This window comes from Pteronotus mesoamericanus, unplaced genomic scaffold (genome assembly GCF_021234165.1).
Source record: "Pteronotus mesoamericanus isolate MK-2021 breed Mesoamerican mustached bat unplaced genomic scaffold, CSHL_Meso_final contig_2, whole genome shotgun sequence".
NCBI classification, from domain to species: domain Eukaryota; kingdom Metazoa; phylum Chordata; class Mammalia; order Chiroptera; family Mormoopidae; genus Pteronotus; species Pteronotus mesoamericanus.
Window position 1 is genome coordinate 27,874,679 of NW_026555084.1, and position 23,332 is coordinate 27,898,010.

General features: G+C 55.1%; 1 protein-coding gene across 6 annotated transcripts in view; it reads left to right on the top strand.

Moving 5' to 3' along the window:
- FSTL4 (follistatin like 4) overlaps positions 1–23,332 on the top strand; it is a 359,817-nt gene that overhangs the window by 5,126 nt on the left and 331,359 nt on the right. For 4 of the 6 annotated variants that reach the window (XM_054568477.1, XM_054568474.1, XM_054568472.1 and 1 more), the window contains exon 2: positions 3,115–3,250. In XM_054568477.1, the coding sequence (XP_054424452.1) occupies positions 3,190–3,250 (61 nt within the window). In that variant the 5' untranslated portion in view covers positions 3,115–3,189. Of the gene's footprint in view, positions 1–3,111; positions 3,251–23,332 lie in introns of all 6 variants that reach the window. The other 2 variants (XM_054568473.1, XM_054568476.1) reach the window with 1 other exon arrangement.

Here is a 23,332-nt window from a genome sequence, read left to right on the forward strand (position 1 = left end):
GGGAGCTGCGGAGGGCCTGCCGAGTGGTCCCGTCCAGGGGTGGGTGCAGGAGGGCAGCACTCGGCCTTTCCTTGCTCGGCCTCTCTGGTCGTGGTCGGACCCGTGGCAGTTGGAGGAGTGCAGCTCTCGGCAGCTTTCGGAGGAAAGGGAGACTTGGCACTCGGGGTCTCCATTCTCGCCCTACATGGATTTTCCCATCATGCCTAGTGTCGAGTGGCAGCAGAGGATGGAGGTTAGGAGCATAGACAGCGAGTCCAACAGCCTGGTTTGAAGTCCCATCTCTACCACCTATTGGCCACATGGCCATGGCAGGGTAGGGACCTCTCTGTGGTCTGTGTCCTCTGTCATCCGACTAGGGGATAATCATCGCCCTCCTCATGGGGTAGAAATGAAGGCTATGAGTTGACATCTGTAAAGCGTTTAGGACGGTGCCCGACATGTAGTGATTGCAATGTTAAGTGTTAACTGAATAGACAGTCTCCATTATTTGGTTATTAGGTCATCAAAATTGATTTAGACCCAATATTAAATTTTTTTTTATGAACTGAACTGTCATAAAACTGGAGCTGTGCATTTTTAGGCTGTTGCTGTGGTAGAGATAATGAATTGTCACTCACCGAGAGTATAAAATGACATCTGAGACGTATCTGCCGTGTAAATGAAGTTCGATCTAGCGGTGGCCGAACTGAGCTAAACTTGACAAAGAAGCTGCCTGGCAATATTTTAATAGCTGGCCTGTCCTGTATCCCCCTGGGTTCAAATAAAATCTCCTAGGACCTCAGCACAGCCCAGGTGAAACCAGCCGACGGCAGCTGCCGTGGGGCTGAGCCTGGGCTTCCTGAAACCCGAAAAGGGGGTGTAGAGCCAGAGGTCAGGCCGCGCCCTCCTAAATGAAGAGACTCGCAGCTCGCCAAGCAACAACTGAAGCGAAAGGGTTTTATTTTGATGCCATCCATTAATACTAAAACATCAAACATAATTGGCCTTGGATTACTAGGTAAATTCAAAACCAAATTTTGTGGCTTGAATATTTCATAACTCCAGGAATTGACATCTGGACGTTTACTAGAGGAAGTTCTGATTATCTTGCTGGTATTAGTTCATTCAGGCTGGAAGGCCCGAGCAGGGGGAAAGGAAGGCCGTCCCTGTGTGTGCGCAGCTCAGGAGCACAGGGGGAGGGGCGAGTAGGGAAGAACTGGTCAAGCAGAGTGGGGAGCACTGTGTTTCGACTTCCAGCTTGAGTTACTGTTGCGGGTTTTAAAGAAAATTTCCAAAAATCCAGCAACTGCTTTCAGTCTCTGGGACATGGCTCTGCGTTCAGAAGAGAATAATTTATGGAGAGTAGGGAGTTGTCCTATTTATTTTTAGAAAAACTGGTTGCAGTCAGGGAAAGACGTTTTGATTCCCTTTCAGTCCTGAATGTGACGTCTTCCTCCCGCCCAGCCCTGGGGGAACGCACCTGCCCTAGAGTCCTGGGAGGGGAGTGCCGAGTGGGTGGCTGCTGAGAACCCGCCGGTCACCTCTGAGCGGCAGCCCAAGCCGCAGCACCCCGCTCAGTCGGCCTTCTGCAGCGTGTGGAGCCGGTGCGGCTGGGGGCGTGAATGTGACCTTCACATTGTATTCACTGGCCACCCAGACTATTGCCCCAGTAGCTCCAGCTTTGCCACCAGATGTCAAAAATGAACAGCTGAAGAAAGAGATGCAAGAGTTGAGAGTCTATGGACTCTTCTTAATACAACAAGACACCTTCTCTTACAAGATAGTCATAGCGTATAACCTTCCCATTTCACAGAGCAGTGTTGCCTACCCACAATTTTTAGTACGAATTCTCCTTCCTGGGGCATTTCTGTCTCCAGCTGGGGAAAATAAAGCGAACCTGGAGAGACAGCTCTGTTTGGGATGTGGCAGGAATGTGTGTGTTTGGCGTCAGCACCAGTGATCATGTGGCACCTATGACCCCACTCGTTTAGGGTCCGAATCCTCCAAAGCTGTTGGCTTTAGGGGTGGGCCGGGGTGGGCTCCTTAAACAGGCTATAATGTCCCTCATGCAGCTCATCCTTTTTGACACAGGCACCTGCACCGGACCAGCCCCAATCTAGGGCTGCCGGCCTCCAAGAAGCTCTGTGTCTTTTCACCTCCCAGCCACGATCAGAATGCAGTGCGGACCACATGCAATTAAGCACTAAACTGTGTGGTGCTCACAGAAATCAATAACCCCTACAGCTTCCTTGAGTAAGAGTTGTAAATACTGCACCATGAGGTCTATCTGGCTGTTTCTTAGAGATACTGAAATTAAGGTTTGAATATGTTCGTAGCAGAAACCTTAAAAAGGGAAAGTACAGCTGCTTGGGCAAGTGGACTAGTCTGTGTCCTTGTCCCCTTTAGCAAGTGCCTGGCACATGATAGGGAGTGGAATATTTATTGTAGCAGATCTTCAGTCTTTTTTCAGCCAGGTAATTTTATCATTGCTTTGAATTGCCTGTGTCTTGTCTTCTGGGACTTGTGACAATTTATCATGTGAGCCTCAGGAAACACCTTAGAAGTTATCGAAATCCCATTATCCATGGGATGTTTGGGTTCTGCTGCTAATGTCATTGGTCTGGAAGCGGAAATATTGGGCCTCGTTATGCCATTTTGAAGCTCACTGTCCTGTAAACTGAGACATTAGCTACAAATGGGTTCCCACAGGCTCAGCACGATTCCTCGGCATCATTCATTGAGCGCCAGCGGCTTTCTGAGGACCCTGAGGCATGGATGTGTGGTGACCTAACAGAAGGGAACCCAGCTTTGTCGCCCTAGTTGGTTCCTATAGGTGTAGCAGTAGGGGGCATTTCAGATGGGTTTCTACAGAGCAGCTAGCATTTAGAGAGCCCTTACTATGAGCCTGACACCGACTCCTGTCCTCCCAGCCGCTGTACAAGGTACATAGTATGGACTCCATTCCAGAGATGAGTGAACGACGGCTCTGAAGTAATGTAACTTCTCCACAGAACGGAAAAGCTATGGCCGGGTTTACCCCAGGCTTACCTGGTTCTGGAGTACAAATACGAACTACCCTGTGACTTGCTTACATTTATAATGCTTAATTCTAAGCCCTTGTCATTTTCTCAGCAGACTCGGCAAAATGAAACCAGGACACGCTTGGCTGCGTCTCGCGCTGCTGGGGGCCTCCCTGCCGGCTGCGCTGGGATGGACGGACCCTGGACCCAGCAGAGGCCTGAACGTGGGTGCAGAGGAGCCGCAGGCAGAGGTACGGTCACATAACAGCTGACCTGACACTGCAAACTGATTGCTTTCCAGGGTTCCACTGTCTGCTTTGCCCTCCACCTTTAGTTTGTATCGATTAGGTGACAGAGTGCATTTAAATTGCTCCCCCTTGCTGGCAGGGGACGACGGAAGAGGCAACATGTGTTGGCGTGGACAGGAAATGTAAATACATTATGTTGTAAGTGATGGCTTAAATCTCTCCAATGCTGAAAATGCGTGCCACAGCCCAGCGGCATCGGCACGGTCTGTCTGCCACAAAGACGCTCCAGAGGACGGCCTCTCTCTATTGTTAATAAAACTCAGAAAACGCAGACTCATAGGTGGAGCGCGCCCCTGTGAGTTAATGAAGTCTTTTAATTATAAAATATGTTTTAAGAGAAATGAACTCCTTTTGGGGCCTATAGAAAAAAGAAGCAGGCTGAGAAAGCCCTGGCCAGTCGAGGCCCTGCGGGAGGCCGCCGTAATGACCGGGTCAGAGTGAGGAGCCACACGTTAGGCGCGTATGTAAATGCTTCCAGAGTGCGTGGGGACTTCTTCTCAGATATCTCCCCGGAGAGCCTCCATATCCTGCTCATCGTTTGGTGAACTTAGGCCTAAGTACTGAAGGGGATTCATAGACTACACCTCACCCCGTTCAGGTAGTAGGCCTCGGGAATCTGGGGCTCATGAGGGGGCACTGTTTTTCTGCAGAAAAGGTTTCGTATGTGTTGAACTTTACGAAATGGCTGTACCCTTTCACCAAAACCACCTGGGATGTTCTTTACGATGTGGTGGATGCCGAGTCTTATCTAAGGGCTTCTCGGAGCGTCTGAACGTCCGTTGTCTTCCTCGAGGCCTACCCTCCACCCCCTTGGTTCTCTATGCGTGTTTCCTGTCCTGTGGAATGAGAGAAACAGCACCTCAAAAAGTTTAACATTACCAGAGCGAATAACAGTACACAGTGTAGGGTTGGATTAATGCATTATTTGATCAAGAGATACAATTTCTCTTTCATTATTACTTAATTGCAATGCAGTCTCAAACTTACCAGCCTTAATCTTCAGGGAGCTTCAGCAGTAATTTACCACACACTTTTCCTGCTGCAGTTCCTGGTTGGTAGTTTGTAGGCTTCCTTTTGCGGTGAGCAGATGATTAAATAGAAACAGTCCCTCTCCCATCTAAATCCAGGAAGGGCGCAACTTAATGCTCTTTTAAGAGCACCTGGAGGCTGCCTTGCTGGCGAGCTCAGCATCTCCCATATGGGAACGGCTTAATCATTGTTCTCTCACCCATATAGAGAGAAAACGATGACCCAAATCCTACAAATACACTGTGAAGTATCTAAAGACAAGGCCAGCAGGCAAACACACAGGTGTGCTTACTTAGGCTTCTTCCTTTTGGGGATCATTGGCCCCCTGTTTCACACCCCTCCTTTCAATTCAAATGGTCCAGCCAGTTACGGTGGGATTTAGCTGGAGGTCAATTGAAGGTAAGTGAATATGGACCTCGGGTCTCTTTATCGTAGCTGGCAACACCCTAATACTTTGTGTACCAACAAGAAAGCCAATGGGGCTCATTCTGAGGAAGTGAGGCTTTTTTGTCTGGGGCTGCGGTTTGCTCTCCTTCCCACCCCCATTAGGCTGGAGCCCAGGAGGTGCCATCATCTCCTTGCTGAAGATTGAGCTTTTGCAGAGGGTTGTAACTTCTGCTCACAGCTCTACGTATAGCAGTGGTTAAATGAGACGATGGAGGTGGGAGGGCCCGGGACACAGGACGGCCTCGTGCCTGTTTAGATGGAGGCGGAGCGTTTATAGCTGATTAGTTCGTTGGCTTGCTCCCACCTTCTGCACAGCCCCTCCACGCCCTCACTCGCCAGGGTCTTCTCGTCTGCAAGGCTGTCCCATCTTTCCGCATGGCTGGACCACCCGCTTCTCGAGGCTCAGCGCTGGCGCTCACTGTCCAGAACCTTCTTTGACCACTCTTGGTTACCTTTGATCTCTTTCTCTGAACTCCTAGCCTTTGCCACCTTTTTTCCTTACTGACATTTTTACTTTTCATATAGACGAAGCCTATCTTCTTTATCTTTTTCTTCTCTACAGCGTCTAATAATTTTAAGGGCAAAATAGAAGCTTAGTGTGTTTCTGAGCCAATTGACTTTCCCCCCAACATTTTGGTAGCAGTCGTGAAGTCACGGGTGCTTTCCAAATTCCAACTACACCACCGCGCACGTAAGTGTGTGCCGTAGCTCCCTGCCCAGCAGGCTCGCTTCCCGTGGGGGCACGGATGTCTCCCCGGCAAACCCGTAAGCAGCTTGCCGGCCGAGCCAGACTTTTATCTTATCCACATCCAAGGAAGTCCTTGAGTGTTGTAGGTTCTGGCTCATTTTTTCTTTGAATTGTAGCTATTAATACATCCATAACTCACTGCCGAAACCATATGAAACTCCTCTAGCAGTTTCCTCAGACAGTTTTATTTTCTGGAAGAATCAAAACCAACAGAGTTTCTTGAGACTCACTAAATCTAAAAACCATTTCAGGCCCTACATGGTAAAATGTGTTTTCTTCCTGATAGTAGTCCTTTACAAAACATTCGTTCACATAAGATTTTTAAAGTACTCGGAGAGCATTAATAAGATTTGATTTGCCTTTAAAGTTATTACACCAATTACCCAAGTGACCCAAGGGTAAATAAGGATTAAATGGCCAATGCGTGCGCATCGGTACATTTTTAAAGCAATTATAGCAAATGTGAATTTTGTTAAATTATTGTTTTAAGAACAAAGACTGCAGTTGAAATAGCTTCCAGGCGTTTGCCATTTTACAAACAGATAAAAAGGAACGTAGCGGGGTGGGGCGCTCCTCAGCGAGCGCTGAGTGGCAGCGCGCGGCCCGGAATGCTAACGCGATTCTGAATTCAGAAGGAACCGTTCGGAGAGATGCGGCTTATTGAAATTCTGAAATGGCTCTATTTTCCCATTTCTCCTATGCTCTGGCTAATGTAGATAGAGCAGCACGATCAATATTGGTAGAATTTTATGGGTGGGGGCGACCAGGAAAGTGAGACGTGCTGCGGGGGCAGCGCCAGGGGCCCGGCCCCCCTTGCGGGGCAGGCATTTGAAGGAGGACTCCCCGCTTTGGGCCCTGGGAGCTGTGTTCCTGCCACTCACTGGGCTCTGGGATTGGATGCTGACCCTCACACAGCCTTATGCACCCTTCCCGCGTCGCAGTGAACTTTTCCAAAATTGCCCTTCCTCATAGTTTCTAGGCATGGGCTCAGTAACTGGAAACAGGAGTATTGGAGCCTTGAAAAATGGTCAGCTTTGTGTGCCTCAGTGCTTACAGACCAGAGACGTGCTTTGCGGTCCGACTCTATGTTTTGGGTATGTGCAAGTTCTCATGGGAGAGTCTTGGAGGAGAAAATATGTCGGGTGGTGTCCGTAAGAAGGATGGCTCCCCTGCTCCTTAACCCCGGGGGTCGGCCTGAGAGAGCCCCTTCCTGCCCCGGCTGTCCGGTCCTTTCCTCTGCCTGCAGCACTGTGCTCACGGGCACTCCTGTCCCGGGGCGGTGGAAGTGGTGGGGAGACAGCGGGGGCGGCGGGGGCGGCTTCTTCTTTGCAGAGACCTTTAGTTCCCTGGCTTCTTTCGGCATCAGTTGGGCGTTCCGGAGGACTTGGGCCAGGAAGACTGGGCCTTCCTTTTAAGAAAACACATTTTTCCTTAATGTGTGTCATTCTTACACACAGGATTGAATTTAAGGCAATGCTCCTGACCCTTCCCAGTCATATTCCCTCCCCTCCTCCACTCCTGCCCCCTCTTTTTGCTTGACTGCGGGGAAGAGTAGCTGATCTTCTGCGGGCTTTAAGGTCTACCGTTGGTACCTCTGCTCACTCTCGCCCCACACTCCGCGCGCTTGGGGAAAACCAGCCCCCTCCTCCCTGTGGACAGAGAAGTCCAGAGCAGTCGCTGGGCGTTTCCTAAGCCTCACGTGCAGTGCCAGCCTGTGCACACCCCTCCCGGGTGTCCACGGTATCACCCTTCCCAGGCACTCGCTGCTGCCAGCTCCGGCACTGGACTGGCTGTTACAGGAGGCGAGACTCGGGGCCATGTGTCTCAGCAGGAGGCACCCAGTGGTCCTTTCCCGGTGTGGAGCTCTGGGATTGCTGCCTGCGCCCCTCTTATGAGGACCCTGGCTTCTACTGCAGCGGAGGGTGGGGGCCGCCCTTCTCGGGGCTGTGAGCACTCACCGAGGCTCTCTGCCGTGTCAGAGGATGTGGGTTTTAGTTTTTCACATGACATTGGGAGAGTACAGCCTCCCATCTGTGGATGTGTTGGCAGATCCATCATTTTCAAGGCGAGGGTGTTGGATGAGCTGGTCCCCGCTCGAGCCAGCGTGGGCCGTGCCCTGGTGGGCCAGTGCCCCTGGAGCCTCAGTGAGCTCATGAACAGCCGGTGGGGGCGGAAGGTGCCGTTAAAGTGCAGGTGCCAACGCAGTAGGTCTGGGGCGGTCCTGACATTCTACATTTCTCACAAGCTCCCAAGGAGGAGGATCCAGTGGGTGATTAACCCTGGCCTTTCTTAGCTCTTGTCAACACGATGATGCCGACTGCCGTCAGGAAGAGGAGAGCAATGCGTAGGCTGCCGTCACGCCTGGAAATAACGTGACGCGAGGCTGGCTTCTGGGGCAGAGGCCGGCAGGCGAGAAGAAGGGCAGGCTGGAGTCGTTTCCACCTATTTTCAAGCCAGCAGGTAGAGAGAGATGCTTCGATCTCTGGCCCAGCCTTCCTCCCTGGTTTGGAGGTGATTCGAATCCTGCGGGTCAGCCACATCCGTCACCACCCCCTGCCACTCCTCCTGGTGTCCTGTCCCAGGCTCTGTCCCCAGGGCCCAGCCAGGCTGTTTGGGGTGACACAGCTGCCCGCTTGGTGTTCTGTTTAGGGCTCTTGTTCTTCATCCTTGCACAGATGAAGTCCCTGTCTTTGTTCTTTGTGTCGGATGTCTCCTCTCCCCTCTCCCAGCAAGCCTTTTGCTCCGTATTAGTCAGCGCACTGCCCTTTTAGTACTTTGAGATTATAGTTGACAGAGTTTTAATTGCCTCTGAGAAGTTCTGTGACCCAGGAAAATGAATATTTATGAGTTCACAGAAAATCATTATTTTTTTTCCTCTTAATTTAGCATTTACCCATCTAACTATTTTATTTATGCCTCTGCTGCTAAATAATCTATGCTTCTTTAGGAAACTGTCCACCCTTGTAATCAGGACATGAGGCCACGTGTTGTAAATGGGGCTCTGATTTTCCGTTTTGGGGGAGTTGGCAGCATCAGACCTGCTAGGCCCCGATCATCTGCTTGATTTATTTTCTATGGCTTGTGGGCTCTCTCTCTCACTTCCCGTTTAGAGAGAGGTCAGCGCCATGTTGGTGTCAGACAGACTCTAACGGCTCTCATGCATGTGGGCTCCGCTCTTCTGTCCTGCCAGCCTGGGTCCTCTGTCCTTCTGCCTCCGCTCCTGTGGTTTCTGCTATGAGGCTCCTGGGCCTTGTCGTGTCTCCACCACCTGGGAGGGGGAGGGCACTGGTTCCAGGGACGCGGGGCCCGGCCTGAGGTGGGCCCTGCGGGCACGCTGAGCAGGCACCCCCTGAGGATGCTGCTGTCGGGCAGAGGACGTGTGTCCTGGCTGAGAAGCATCCGTCCCTTCAGCCTGGCCTCTCTCTTGATTGGTGACCACACACGTTTGTGCTCCGGCCTCAGGCATTCATTCCCTTGAATCAGGCAGGCACGGACCGAGAGAAACCCAGTCTCTTTCTTTGTGGGGTCCTGGTTTTTTTGGAAAGTACAACCTGAGTGTTCTCATTCAACACTTCATCGGGGTGCGGCCACCCACGGACCCTGGCGACCCACAGCTCCCAGCCCATGCTGTGCTCAGATAATTCAAGGACTGTAGGGAAAGTCAGAAAATAAAATAGACCCCATTTCAGTTTAATTTAGAAATGTGTTCCTGACAGTACTTCTGGGCTGAGTAGGGAGCAGGGCACAGAATCCGGCCGCGAGTGGGTTGCCCCCAGGTGGAAAGAGGCGCAGAATCCCGGCGGGCTTGGGGGAGGCGCGGCTGGTGGTCCCCCTGGTGCTCCTTCCCCTTCTCCGAGGGATGGTGCCACGCAGTCACGCCCCGGAGGAGAGTCCCCGAGGGGGCCCGGGGTTGTAGTGCAGTCAGACAGAGATGGAGGGCTGAGGGGTGGGGCTGAGAAGCTGGACGGGGAGAGCTCTGAAGAGTGACTGTCGGGTCAGTGAGTAGAGATGCCCCGCGACGGCAGTGGAGCTGGGAGTGACGCGGGGCGTGTGTCAGACGCTACTGACCCCCGTGTTCTAGGAGTTGGTCCTCCCCTGCAGTCCAGAGTAAAGCCTGTGGGTCCTTGTCTCCACTCCCAAGACTTGAAAGGTGACCCAGCGAGGGAAAAGCAAGCAGAGACCTTTATGCACCGTAGGAACCTTCTAACTCTGCGTGCAGGCTGCCAGAGCCTTCTCATTTGAGGACACGACCACAGGGTGGTCACCTGCCCTCTGCCTCCTGGGTCTGGCCTGGCACAAATGAGTTCTGTGGACCTGGGCCTCTCCCTTCTCTTCCCTGGACCTTGGTTCCCTCGGCAGGAAGCGAGGGGTGATCAGGGTGCCGCCGTGCGCCCCCACCAGGTTGTCTTCACATCTAAATTCTGGCGCAGCTGACGGGACCCCTTCAGGAGGTGTGAAGAGCACACGCGTGTCATTCAGATGCAGTCCCACCTCCCTCTTTCCTGGGCGGCCGAACAACAGGGGCGCCGTCTGACGGCCTGGCCCACCTTCGTCTCATCTCTTCCCACGTTCTCCTTGGGGAGGGGCAGTGGTGGAGGAGCTCGCCATCACTTAACTTGGTGCTGGAACCATAGGGGCCTGTTTGACCTGAGGACTCTCTGTCCCTTGGCACAGACCTGGGTTCAAAGAGGGCTCCACAGCAATGTGTGATGATGCCGCACACCCCAGCGACCTGCCAGCGTCCGGGAGGGAGGAGGGCGTCCTCGGCATGCGAGCCAGGAAGGCACTGGAATGGATCCTCTTCTCCGCTGTCTCAGTCTTTGCTGTGGGCTGGGAGCCGCGCCCAGAGAAGTGGTCCCCAGGCCTTTTGATTTCGCAGGGCAGAAAGAGGGAAACTCGTGAAAGTCAACACTCAGCCGCCCACTAGGGTCACTCTCACTTCTTTTTTTACACCTTTCTGTGTTCCTTGCTATTTATAAAAGAAGCGCAAGGCCACGCTTTCAGAACAGAGAGCAGCCCATCCCGCGGGGCCGTCCTGTGGGCTGTCCTGCACTGCTCACGGGGGTGTGTCGTGACGGGGGACCAGCGGGGTCATAGGCGTGGGTCACAGAGAAACATTGATCAGGGACCAGTGGGAAATGAGGCTCATAGAAGCGAGCGGTTGTGTGGCCTCGAAGTCCCTGGTGAGCTAGAGTGCACGCCACACTGAGACACTAGGTCCAGTGCTGCTCCCTGGGGAGCCTGCCCCAGTTCCATGGCCGGAAAGATGAGCTCCAAGATAGAGCAGGTGCTGCTCAGCCCGGGAGGAGGTGCCCCCCACGTAGGCGGGGGTGTCAACCTGCAGATAGGGTTTCATTGTCACATTCAGGCGCTTGTCTGTGTCCAAGTGACAGGTGTGGCTGGGTTTTAAAGGGAAAGTGGGGCGCACGATTTTTTGCTCATGGTTTTTAAAGTGTCTTGCCATCTCTTTGCTCCTGTCCTGAAAAAGGACACACCACTTCTTTTCGGTTGGTGACTTGGTTGGTGATCTTCCTCCAAGTGGAAGGCTGTCTTGTTTCACTGGGAAGTTAGAAATCTGGGGACGTTTGCTCTCGGCTGGAGTGAAGGAAGGAGGGTGAGTGGCCGGCAGGCTCGGGTCTCCCTCAGCCAGAGGGTCCGCCGCAGCCTGACTCTGCCCAGGGGAGGGTGGAGAGGCAGGTGCTGACGGCAGGCAGGTGCTGGCCCACGGGGCCTCCAGAGCGACCTCTGGCTTTGCTCTGTCTGGAGGAAGCTCTAAGAAGGCACCTGTGTGCTTGCTGGATGCGGCCCACCCCGGGGTTCCAGTAGGGCCTTGAGTTCAAATCGAAGCCCTTCTGGAGGTCTTAGCCAGAAGGGTAAGTTACCACTATGCCTTTTGTTGAAATACTTTAAAGTTTGAGGGTTTGAGGTTTTCTGGGTCTGGATTGACAGAGAAATATGAGTGTGTGTGTGCGCGCGCGCTCGTGTGCGTGCACGTGCGTTTCTGAGTTGAGAAGGGAGGTGACCCCTCTATTTCTGACAAAAGTCCTTTCTAGAGCGCACCGGTCCCCAGCGAGCCTCTCACAGGGCAGAGTGCGCTGAAGGGGTGCCTCCCCGGCCACCTGGCCTTTGGGGTGGGAACTGGCAACCTGGCCCAGCAGCCGAGGTGACAGACAGCGACATGACAGCCCAGGCACAGCCCAGCAGGGGGCCTGGGTGGCCTGCTCTCCGACCGCGCACCTCTGCCCGCCCGGCTGAGCTGGCAGTGGGCAGCCCTGGCAGGCGCGGGCGCCGGTGCAGGCGGCTTGGGGCTCTGCGGGGAAACGGCCGCTGCTCTCCCCCACTCCTGGCCAAACGCTGTGTGTTCCACCTTTCCTCTTTGTCCTCCAGGATACCTGTCGTTGCTGAAAAGCCCACGGCTGGTTTTTCCTGCGGGGCCGAGTCACCCACGCGACGTGCTGCCTGTCCGCACTGGTGGGAAGGGACCTCCAGTGCTGCCTTTGTGTCAGGGGCCCCGAGGCTCTAAACTGCTTCCTTCCTCTCCAGCTGTGTCGCTGAGGGAATCCCTGTGACCTTCAGGTTTCAGGTTAGCAACGAGTAACACGCAGACGATGTCAGTTGTCATGAGGACCGAGATGGCACGTGTACCACCCGGCACCAAGCGCCTGCTCAGACGTGGCCGTCAGAGCTGTGGTCCGGGGTCTGGCATCTCAGGGCCCCACTGAGTGCCCAACAGGGAGACTGCGCACCCCTCCCTCCCCACGGCCTGGTGTGTCAGCCTCCGTGGTAGCACTCGTCACTCTGAGTTCAGCAGCGTGGCCCTTGGGGTGGGAGGGTCCTCTTTCTGGTGAAGGGTAAGTATCGCGAGGTCTGGGCCCCTGGGTGCCCGGCATCCAGGAGATCTTGGTGCAGAGTCAGGTGTTCAGATATCTGTCATGTGAGTGAGTGAGTCAGCGGTCTTTTAATGTTTATTTTGGTGTCAGGTAGGAATTTGGACAAGGTGACTTGAGCTTCTGGGACTCCTCACAGAAGAACCCCCAGGAGAGAGTCACCTGACTCTTTGGTTTCCATTTGCAGTAGAATCCTGTCACAGTTTCAAATCTTTCCAACATCCTACTGAGTCAGATGAAGCGTAAGAGAGTCCTGTGGGCTGTGTGTGGGGGAGGGAGCAGAGTCCTGGACTCAGTTACTGCCCCTTTTTAAAGTAGCCTTTGGGACCTGGTGGCCCTGGCTGTCCCTTCTGCGAAGAGGCCTGCATCACCACACGGAACCTGAACCTCGCCAACAAAGGGAACCCAGGGAGCGAAACGCAAACTCAAACAAATGCAGGATGTTCTGTTTGTGCTTAGGATTTTCCAAGTCAGCAAAAACAGTCCACGGCTCCCTCCGGGGAGGGCGGCCGCCAACTGTCCCTGCAGGGGGAGGAGGCGAGGGCCGTGGGAACAGAAGTTCTCTTTGGAGATGTCTTTAAGTAGGTGTAGGACTTCTGGTGGCTTTTCTTGACACTCATCTTAGCACGAGAAAAGCTTGTTTAAGCTGTTCTGTCATTTAAGGCTTGCTCTCAAGATAAAGAAAACAGAACCCTTCCTATTTATTTCCCTTTCTAGCCTTGCTTTTAAAACAAACTTTAGGATTCTGTGGCCCTGCAGATGCCACGTTTTGTGCGTCCATCCAGGGAAACAGACCTTCCTGTGGGCGCACCGGGAAACGTCAAACGGGAGAGGCCTGCCGGGCGGAGGCTTTAATTGGAGTGCTTCTGGAAAAAGCCCCGCTGTCCCGCCTCTTCCTCCTCCGCCCTCCTCTGATTGGTTGGCGCACGTGCTGTGGTGTTCACTTTGGCATTTGGCTGTGAAGAACAGGACTTTCTGCCTCGTACTTGGGTGCTCATCCCCTGGCAGTGTGTCCTGGTGTCCAAAGTGTCGCCCTTCTCAGGACGCTCTCTACTTACCTGCTGTCTTTGGCTGTGTATTGTGCGTGCTTTTTGGTCCAAACTTTTGAAGGAAAAATAAAATTGCGCACTATACATGGGCAGTGCCAATTCTGTATCTATATAAATGTTTTTAATTCTTTTATTTATGCTTATATGTTAAAAGTATAACTCTAGAAAGCAGTGACAATATCCGTATGCAAAATAATACCCGGGAATATGATAATCAGTTTTGTTGAACTTACAAATAAATAAAAAGTTGAATTAAAAAATTAAAACGAAAGATTTTTTTTCCCTGAAAGTTTGGGCCGAAAACGTGGGTGCCCATTTATCATGGCAGCCTGCAGTAGCGGGGGCGTCCGGGCCCTGGGCTGTCTGGGACTACAGGGCTGGGTGGTGGTCTTACACCTCGGTCATCGCCAGGCGCCCATCCATTGAGCCCCCAGCCCCCTGCTTGGCCCTGTGCTAGGGCCAAGTGGTTGAAGAGAAATAGGACTTATGGTTCCATTCTGGGGGCCTCAGGACCAGTGGGGCGCGGCGTGGGGTAGTGGATTGGGAGGCGGATGGAGCAGTCAGCTGCCACTGAGCGGAATCTGAACGGGCAGAAGGATTGAACACTCTGTTGATGGTTGATCTCTTCTAACCTGTGTGTAGTGATTCAATTAAGTGCTCAACGTCAGTCTAAAGGAAATTCATTCTGCTTATTGACTAATAAAGGAGGAAGCGGCTCCTGCCTGCCCCGGGCCCCCTCTCTTGCTCTCTGCCCCAGGCAGGCGCTTCTCCTCCCAGTTCAAGCGTCCTCCTTCCCAGAGGGGGTGTGGCTGATGGCAGATATGGTGTCGTGGGTTTGTTCTGGCCCACGACGCAGCTGCTCCAGAGTCCTCAGTGGGTAGGTGGGGACTGGAAGAAGTTGGAGTGTCAGAGTGTCACCTACCTCGGCTGGACGCAGTGCTGGCTGCAGCGGCCCCATGGCGTCCAGAGCTCAGAACTTCAGCCAGAGCCCTTGCGTCCCTCCCAGGACGTGTCCACGGGAGCGGGGCCTGTGTCCCTCCGGGCCCTCTCCCGCGGCGGTCCTCCCTGACGTGGCCCTGCCCTGCGTGTTGTCTCCGTGCCTCCCAGGGCCCATGCAGAGGACGTGGCTGTCTGTGGGAGGGGATGGCTGCCCGTTACTGCTCTAACTGTGTCGCTTGCTTAGGGCACCGCAACATGTGCCGCTACCCCTCCAGTGCTCGGCTGTCATTCTGGCAGTCTTAGCCCGAGGTCTTGGCTTTTAGAGTCCCATCTTGAGCTCGGTGTCCATCCTTGTCCACCCTCACCCACCCAGTTGTCCCAACTGGTGTAATTCTTAGTAATGAAAACAGTTCTCTGGCCATGCTGACTAGAACAAAATTATCTGTGATTGATGAAAATGTGTAATTTAAACCCGACCTCATTCAAAACAGCTCTTTCTTGTCGTATAGGAAAAGACGGTCGTGAGCTGCGTTCTATAGGAAATTCCTGCACAGGGCTGATGCCTCACCATGTGATCGTAAGAAAGAAAAGTCCCAAACGGAGCTTTAAGAAATCAGTTACCCACTTGCACATCATGGCCGATGCATACAGTACACAACCTCTTTAGCTACAATGTGGGCCAGACCGTGGGTGGTGTGAGTTTAGAGCAGAGAGGTGCTGGGTGGGAGGCGGAGGCCCTTGGAGAGGACGGGGGCCATCTGAGTGGGCCCAGTATTTAAGTCCTGAAGGAGGAGGAACCCTCTAAGTGTAGGTGTGGGCTGGAATAGGACGCTATCTTGTGGGAGGAGAAAAGAGGAGAGAGACCACAGGCCGGATATTCGGCCCGCTGGGCTGGCCAACTGATTCACCTGGGACCTTTGGTGGCAGGGAGCAGACTCGCCTCCCCACGGCTCAGGAGGAAGGGGCGTGTCGGGCCCCAGGGATCTCCTGGGGCCCCTGCTGGCTGCGGGGGTGCCCAGGCAGCCAGTCTTCGGGCAGCCTGCCCCTCCTCCCCCTCCTTCCCACCCACACCCTCTCCCCGCTGTTTCTCTCTCCTCTGGAGCCTGGCTTTTCTACGAAGCAATAAATCCCATTCTGTGGCCTTTGCCAGGTAACATCAGCCCCATGGCTCTGGCTCTGCCATCGCAGACCCTTCTGCTCCAGGACCCCAGACGGCTTGAGTGAGGTCTAGTCTTTGAGGACTTGACTGAAGAAGCATCTGTCCCGGTCCTATCCACAGGGGACAGGTCCCCGTATGTGAGGCGACCATCAGGGGCTCTGAGCAGAGGGTGTGGTTTCAGGCCTGGGAGGCCTAGGGAGGGAGCAGGGGCGCAGGTTCATGGAGACCAGGGAGTTGGCTGCTGAGACCGAGGAGCCAGCCTCCAGGTTCTCCAAAAGCACCCAGAGCAACATGCACCCCGAGGTTTTTAGAAGTGGCATTTTATGGCATCCGTCCATCTGTTCTTTAGAGCCAGAGTTGGGGTAGGAGAGCCTGCCTTTGTGGTGTTAAATCTTGGCCCGCCCACCTTCTTCTACCTGTCTCACTTGTACCCTCCCCACACCTGCCTGGCCCACCTGTAGCCGGGCAGCTCGGAAGCCCAGCGCGTCCCTCTCTGGGGTTTCCCAGGAGACCTGCTATAAAGCACGCCTGGCCTCTAGGTGCTGACTTGCGTCTCAAGGTCACCACTCTGACCCCACCCCTCCCCCCGGTTCCTGTGCTCCTGACACCCAGGGCTGTGCCCGCCAACACCGAACAGGCTTTGGGCTTGGACGTGGCCCTGCGGCTCCAGAGTCAACAGATCTTGTGGCTGCCGGGAGTTCCTCAGTGCAGCTGCTTTGAGGTTTAGCTGGAACTGTTCTTGGGCAGAAAAAGGGGGCTACACGGGAGGTGAGTCATGGCTTTACCATATGTCTCTTCTTAGAGAGTCTGACACCCGGCGCATCCAGTGGGCCACGTCGTGCTTGAGCTGTTGCGGGATAATTAGGCCAGTCAACGCGGAGGACAGGGCGCGATGGCTCCCCCCGCCTGGGGCTGAGCACTGCTCCCAGCCAGGTGCGGAGTCTTGTTGCATTAGGATCGTGGTGTTTGCTGTGATGTCTGTTTCTGCGTAACCAAGAGTTGGGGAGTGTAACCAAGAGTTGGGAACAGAGGACGCCTCGGAGGTGGCGCGACAGGGGAGGGTGGCCTCTGGAGCGCGCGGCTGGGAGTCCGAACGCCACTCCTCAGCCTTTCCTAACAGGGCTGAGGAGGAGATGCCTGATAGGAGCTGTGGTTTCTGAGGTGGACTTCTTCGATTTCCATAGCTATGTGTCATGATGACATTAATAAGCAGCTATCGTTTCGTCAAAGCTTTACGTAGGTTCCTTCCCTGACTTCTTTGAACGACTTTGTGAGGTACTTCAAGGTGGTAGGAGAGCTCTTTCGGGTCTCCTGTACGGAGCGGCGGGGCTGGCACTTGTGCCAGTGTCCCGACCGTCCTGCTTGTCCCCCTCAGCACTGTGCTGTGCTTTTACTGTCCCCACCCCATGATTTTCAGGCTAAGCGAAGGACATTTGGTGACATTGAGCTTTGAAGGCTAAAGCAGACCCTGTTGTGCCAGGTGAAGGCCTCTTCACCTCCCAGAGGACAGCAGGGCTTGAGGCAGCCTCCTGACCTTCCTCGTGGGGCGTGGCGGAGCACAGCCTGTCCCCGTCCCCCCTCGCCTCAGCTCCCCGGAAACCACGCCTCTCTCATATCTCCTCCCACCCACCAGAAAGAGCCTGCAGGGCAGCCATTGATCCTCAGAGAATGAACACCGTGTTGGCCATTTCTTTCCAGTTCTTCAAGGGGGTCTGGTAGACACTTTGCAGCTACGACCTGTGGATCCCTGAGCACCTGCCCTCACATGGGGCGGGGCCTGGCCAGGCCCACGGCTGGGCCTGTGCACACGGGAAGGCGGGGGTCCGGGCCCTGGATGGATGGTGGGCACTGGTCTCTGCTTCTGCGTCTGAGGACTGGCCCTGGGGAGTCCCTAAGGGTCGAGGAGAGCGATTCCCTTCTGAAAGCCAGAACCTGAGGCCTTGACCTTAGGGAGGGGGCAAGATCCTCAGCAGGGACCAAGGTAGTTCCTGACAAAGGACTGGGGGGTCAGGAAGCCCAGTGGGAAAATGCTGGTGTTTGTTGACTCTTCCACCAGCCACTGGAAGAGAACAAGGTGGTCAGCGCCAGGCGACAGGCGGAGGCAAGCGGGGTGCCCCTGCTGGGGAGGGCTGCGGCGGCCACAGAGGGCGGTCGGGGGCGGAGGCTCCCTCACAGGTGTGCCTGCCCCGGCCAGGTGGGCGAGGACACCAGGGAGTTGCGGCCCCCACTCCACGGAGCCGCCACGGCCGGAGAGCGGCCAGGGCTGCCCGCGATTGCAGAGGGGAGGGCCACTCTGTGGTAGGACGCGCGCCGTGCCCGCCCGTTCCGCAGAAAACCGAGGGGAAGGAGTTCCAGCATCTACATGTGCTGGGGCCAGGGAGCCAGCGGGCAGCCCCAAGGATGAGAGACGGTTGGGGTGGCAGCCCGGGGTGCGGTCAGAAGAGGCGCGGACGGCTCTGGCCAGGCGTGGCTGGTTCGAGGGCAACACAGTGCCACCGCTGGAGCCGCCCCCCGCCCCGGCCCCGGCCCCATCTCTCTCGTCACTGCCCACCGGCTGCGGCGGAGCTGCCGGCCCTGCCCCACTGCGGAGGCCCCAAAACGTGGACCAGCACCTCTTCCCCTCTGGGCACTGTGCTCCGTGCTGGGCAAAGTGGTGCCCAGCAGTCCCCAAGGTGCCATCTGTGGGTGGAAACCAAACACTGCGTGCTCTCTGTACCCCTTCTCTCTCGGTTGTCACCACAGTCGCACGGGCACTGCCCTGAGCCTCACCTTAGGGCCGAGAGAACTGAACTTGGAGGTGAACGCCTGCCGCTGCTGACTCAGTGGGCGGGGTCCCAGGCCCCGTTGCGCACCCCCATGGCCTCCGCAAGCCAGCTGCTGCGCTCCAGGCCGGCCACCCCTCCTCTCCGGCATGGGGCGGCTCCGCAGCCCTGGGTGCTGGGCCTGCCCGCCCGTCCCCTGCACCCAGTGCTGCCGGGGTCTGCACGCTGGCCTGGCCTCACCGCTGCAGGAAGAGAACGCAGTCCGTCCTTTGCCACCTCCGTGGCTTCACCTGTTCTTGCTGAGGAGGAGAAGTTGGTGTCGCTGTGAACAGCTTCTGTGGCAGAGGCACCAAGCAGCTCCTGGGAGAGTCCTGCCAGCCCCAGCGGGAGCCAGGCTGACCCAGAGGTGGCTGCCCAACCCCACAGTGAGGAGCGGCGGGTGCGCCGTGAGAACCCTGTACCGGGAGGGAGAGGTGGTAAGATCCTTGGTTTGCTCAGTGACTCCCAAACCTGTCCTCGCATTGAACTATCTGGCAGCTTCAAAAAGATACTGATGCTTGTGTCCCGGCCCCAGGAACTGTGACTCGGTGGCTCTGGGATGTGGCTCAGGCTGTGGGCTGATGAAAACACCCCTGTTTGAATCTTTGAGAGACTGGGTTAGCCTAGGGAAGCGGTTCTGGCAGAACCTCCACTTTCCTCGCCATTGTCCTTCTCAGCACTTGCTATTTAGGGGGAGGGATGATTCAGGCTGTTGGGGACAAAGCTTCCACGTGTCTCTGCCCCAAACACAAGGCGCTGTGGGCAGCGTGGGCGGCGAGGGCTGGCCTGGCTGCTGAGCGGGCGGGAGCAGGGCGGGCGCTCTCCAGCCGAGGGGTGAGACTGAGGGTCCTCGGCGCTCCCCTCGCTGTGCTCTCCCAAGGGTCTCATCCCACAGCTGAGCAAACCGAAGCTCGTGCAGCTCCCCACCTAAGGAGCTGGGGGCGGACAGGGAAAAAACTGGTGGTTTTACCCGGGGCTCTCGGATGGACCAGCTACAAAGTGAATAGCAAGCCGGCCATGTCAGCTCTGGGGTAACTTTCTTCCTTTTTGACTCTGTTATAAAAGAAAATTGAAAAAGAGCCTTATTGTGCCTTAAAGGCTTTTTAATTATATATAGCTCACTTAATTTAAACTATTTTAAGTTCCATTTTTAATATAAGTTTTATAGTGGCACAACGAAAGTGCCTTCTAATTAAAGTGTGTTTGGGGATTTATCTCCTGGGACAAGAGCAGATGCCCATGGGAGTCCAGGCCAATTATTTGTTCAGACAGTGATCAAAACCCACCAGGCGCTGAGTGGGAAGCGTGGCGGGGAAGGTCCGAGTGAGTGACTAGGCGTGGGAGGCCCTGCCCGGGGGCCGCGAAGACGGAAGGGCGAGCCTGCGGAGGGGACAGCCGTCGGAAGCTGCCATGGAGACGCTCAGCTGCCCCCACCGCCACGTCTCACTGCTGGAGCCACACTTTGGTCGGGGGCGGGGGGAGGTGACAAGGGAGAGGGGAGCTTGCCTGTGGGGCAGAAGGGGTGACGGAGCAGGGAAGGCCACGCTCAGCAGTCCAGGCGGCTACTCAAACGACAGCCCCGTGGGGGGCCCCCGGCCCCCTTCTCCCGTCCCCGCTCCCTGTTTTATTTCTGACCGTGGCACTTCCTACCGCCCGTGTTTTATGAATTTCGTTTGCTTGTTTGTGGTCTGTCTCTCCATGTGAGATGACAAGTGCGGGGACAGGGCTGTGCGGGGACAGGGCTGTGGCCGTCAGGGCTGTGGCTGTCTTGGCGCTGCTGTGTCTGCGGGGCAGGAAACATTGACTGACTGAAGACGATACATGAACCAGGGAAGGAGCGAACAGAGGAACACACCGGGCAGGGCTCTGCCCAGAGCCCTGGCGAGGAGCTGGCTGTCGGGGGCGAGTCCGGTGGGGGCGCAGCAGGACGAGGCCTGGCAGAAACGCACCCCCAAAGCCCACAGAGGAGAGGCAGGAAGTGACGAGGAGGCCAAGGACACACTCGGGAGGCCAGGGGGCCCTGGAGGACAGAGGGGTCACCGGCCAAGCAGGAGGATGGCGGGGAAGGGGATCTGTTTCTGGGCAGCACGAGAGGTTCTGGTCGGGAAGCTCAGATTAAAGGATCTCTATAGCCCCTTCGCGGGGAGAGGGCGCGCCTGTCCTCCGGTACCGGCCACCGCACGTGTTCCCGCCTTGCTGCTGTCAGACACCGCCCCGCCTGACCTGCAGTCCGCTCTCCCCGCGTGTCCCCCTTCGCCCCCCCCCCCCCACCCGCCCCCCCCCCCCAGCTCTGGAACTCTGCGTCTGTACGTCATCAGATCATCTGTATTTGTGACACCCTGCCCCCGCCCCCCACCCTGGCTACTCCATGTCCAAAGACAAGAATGAAAAATAGACAGGAGGAGTCTCCTGGAGGCAGCCTTTCTTCCTTTTTTGCCTTTTTAATTTTCTGGACACGGTTATTCTAAATCTCATCTTGGGCGTACAGCTGGCGGAGGGGAAAAAGGTGGCAGGTTTGAATGTCATGTTAAGCAGGCCCACTGGAAGGTACCTGGAGGGTACGGTGAATAAAATGTAAACCTGTCCCCTTTCCTCCTAGGGGCCATCTGTCCTCTGCCCAACACCCACAAAACGGTCTCGACTTTCTTAGGCGCGGGGTGCGCTGACACACAGCCAGCACGCAGGGGCTGCTTGTATGGTGGGACAACTAGGGGGTACGAAGCTTCCCAGAGTGAGGAAGGCATCGTGGGGTGTCCCTGTCCCTGTCCCTGTCCGAGTGTATGTAGGAAGTCAGGCTTCGGGAGCCTCGGGGAGAACCTCACTCACCCGATGCTCTTGCAAGTCAAATAAAAAAACCGATCTGATTTTATTCTTGCAATAAATTTTAAGGCCTATCGTATGCCAGGCCCTATGCCAGGGTAAGAGAGGAATGAGACGTGGGCTGTTGTGGGGGACACAGAGGCCGCCCTCGGAATGAAGGCCCAGAGTGGCCCTCGCTGTTCGGTTCGGTCGCGGGGCACCTAGTGTGCCGGGCTGTGCGGAGCCCTGCTGGTGGCCCTGGGGATGCCGGTTAACGCAGCGGCCCCGGGGGAGCCGAACGGGAGCCCCAAGCTGCTCACTGTTAGGAGGGTCCGCTCGCTGCGGGTGCTTGTTCTGAGGCCGAGGTGTGGATGGCTTTCCAAATCAAAAAGTTAATTAGTTTTTAATTTGTTGGGCTGACAGAGGGTAAAACTGGAAAGCGCCCCTGTCTTTCCTGGGCTCTTCATCTGGCGGTGTGCAGGCGGGTATGTTTAGCAGGTGGAGTGATATATTAGACGTTGTCATTTATTCCACCAAGTGTAATTTTAATGTTTACGTGCATTGTCACTTTGGTAGACTCGCCACATAAGACTGCCTTAAATTCAACTTTTAAAAAAAAGTTTAAATGAATAACCTTCAGCATAGAGCTTCAAATAATACCTATAATTTAGGATTCTAAATTCTCATATAATATTCTATTCATTCCTTACCTTTTAAAATGAGAAAATGAACGCCCAACTGATCGTAATTTTCAAAGGCCTGGTAAGTGTCCTCATTCTCTCTTTCCTGTCCGGTGTCTTAAAATCACCACGAATCCCTTGTCCCTTTAGAGAATCACAGCCGCCCAGGCGCCGGCCGCCCCTGCTCCCCACCGGAAGGCGCCGGCGGAGGCGCCTGTGGGCCGCCGCCCGTGTTTCCCGTGGGTCCTGGCTGGGCTGCCCGGTCTGCGTGTTGCACAGATGGGCGAGCCGCGGTGGCAGGTGTCTGGGTGGCTCTCTCAGGGCTGCAGCTGGTGTGGCAGTTACTGCCCAAATCAGGGTGTTCAGACTCCCTGGAGGCTGTGAGGGTCTTGCCATAATAAAATTGGTGTTCCTCACAGGTGAGCCACAGGGAGGCTACTGGCAGCCCCACGAGAGTAGTTGTCTCTTTTCTTTTCTTGAACAGATGGCATGCATCCCTACGGTAAAGAGATGTCTGATACTTTTTTCAGAATCACCTATACACGGTCTCTCCCTTTTGTCTTGAACCTCCCTTGAAGCTCGCCTGTCCCGTGTAAACACCCCTTTGCTTATACGGATGCGTGTATTATTGGCTAGGAAATAGGAGGGGTACGGACCTTACTCACTGAGTCAGCCGTGTCTCCGCCCACAGGGCTGGAGAAGGCCTCCTCCTTTGCTTATGCCGTCTTGCCCGAGCCACCCCTTCTGTTTTTGGCCTCCTGAGAAAGGCAGCAAGGCCCCGCCCGACGGGGCAGGCTGTGGCCGGGGCTGGCTGGAAGGCGGAAGGGCCCTGCGGCGCCCAGCTTCCTTGGCTCCCCACGTGTCCTGGGGTTTATTACTGACACCTTGCCTCTCCCCCCTCTGACGTGCCTCTAAGGCAGGCGTTAAGCCAACCTACAAGAGGGGGACACCTGGGCTGTTCTCTGTGAGGCAGGAGATGAGCTCTGACCTCTTGACTGGTGACATTTCTCAAGAGCGGGCGCCTCCTAGTTGGTATTTTTCTCTAACACTTGGCCAGAAAACCCTGTTGTTAGCCAGATTACTCACTTGGCTCTGCAGCCAGCCCTTGGGTGTAAGGTTAATCCCCCTCACCCTTTCTTTAGCTGGTTTTGAAGCCCAGACGTGTTGTGCTGGGAAATCTGATAATGTGGAGGTTTTTCTTCTGCTTTTAATTGACTGATACCAACATGATAAAGTGTACAAAATGCCTCGTGTGCGCTCCGTAAATGGGAGCCAGCTACATGCTACATAAGGCATCGCTGTATTTAGCTGTAGCCTGTCAGCCCCAGCGAAGCTTTTAATTGCAGAATGGTGCCTTGCTAGCAAAAATGAACGCAGTGCGAGCCAAGTTTTTAAAATTCAAATGAATGAATGAAAAATTCCAAGAGAGGTTGTTACAGAAGCGTTAGTTTTAAGAGCATCTCGGATATGAGGAACTTAGCATTTAG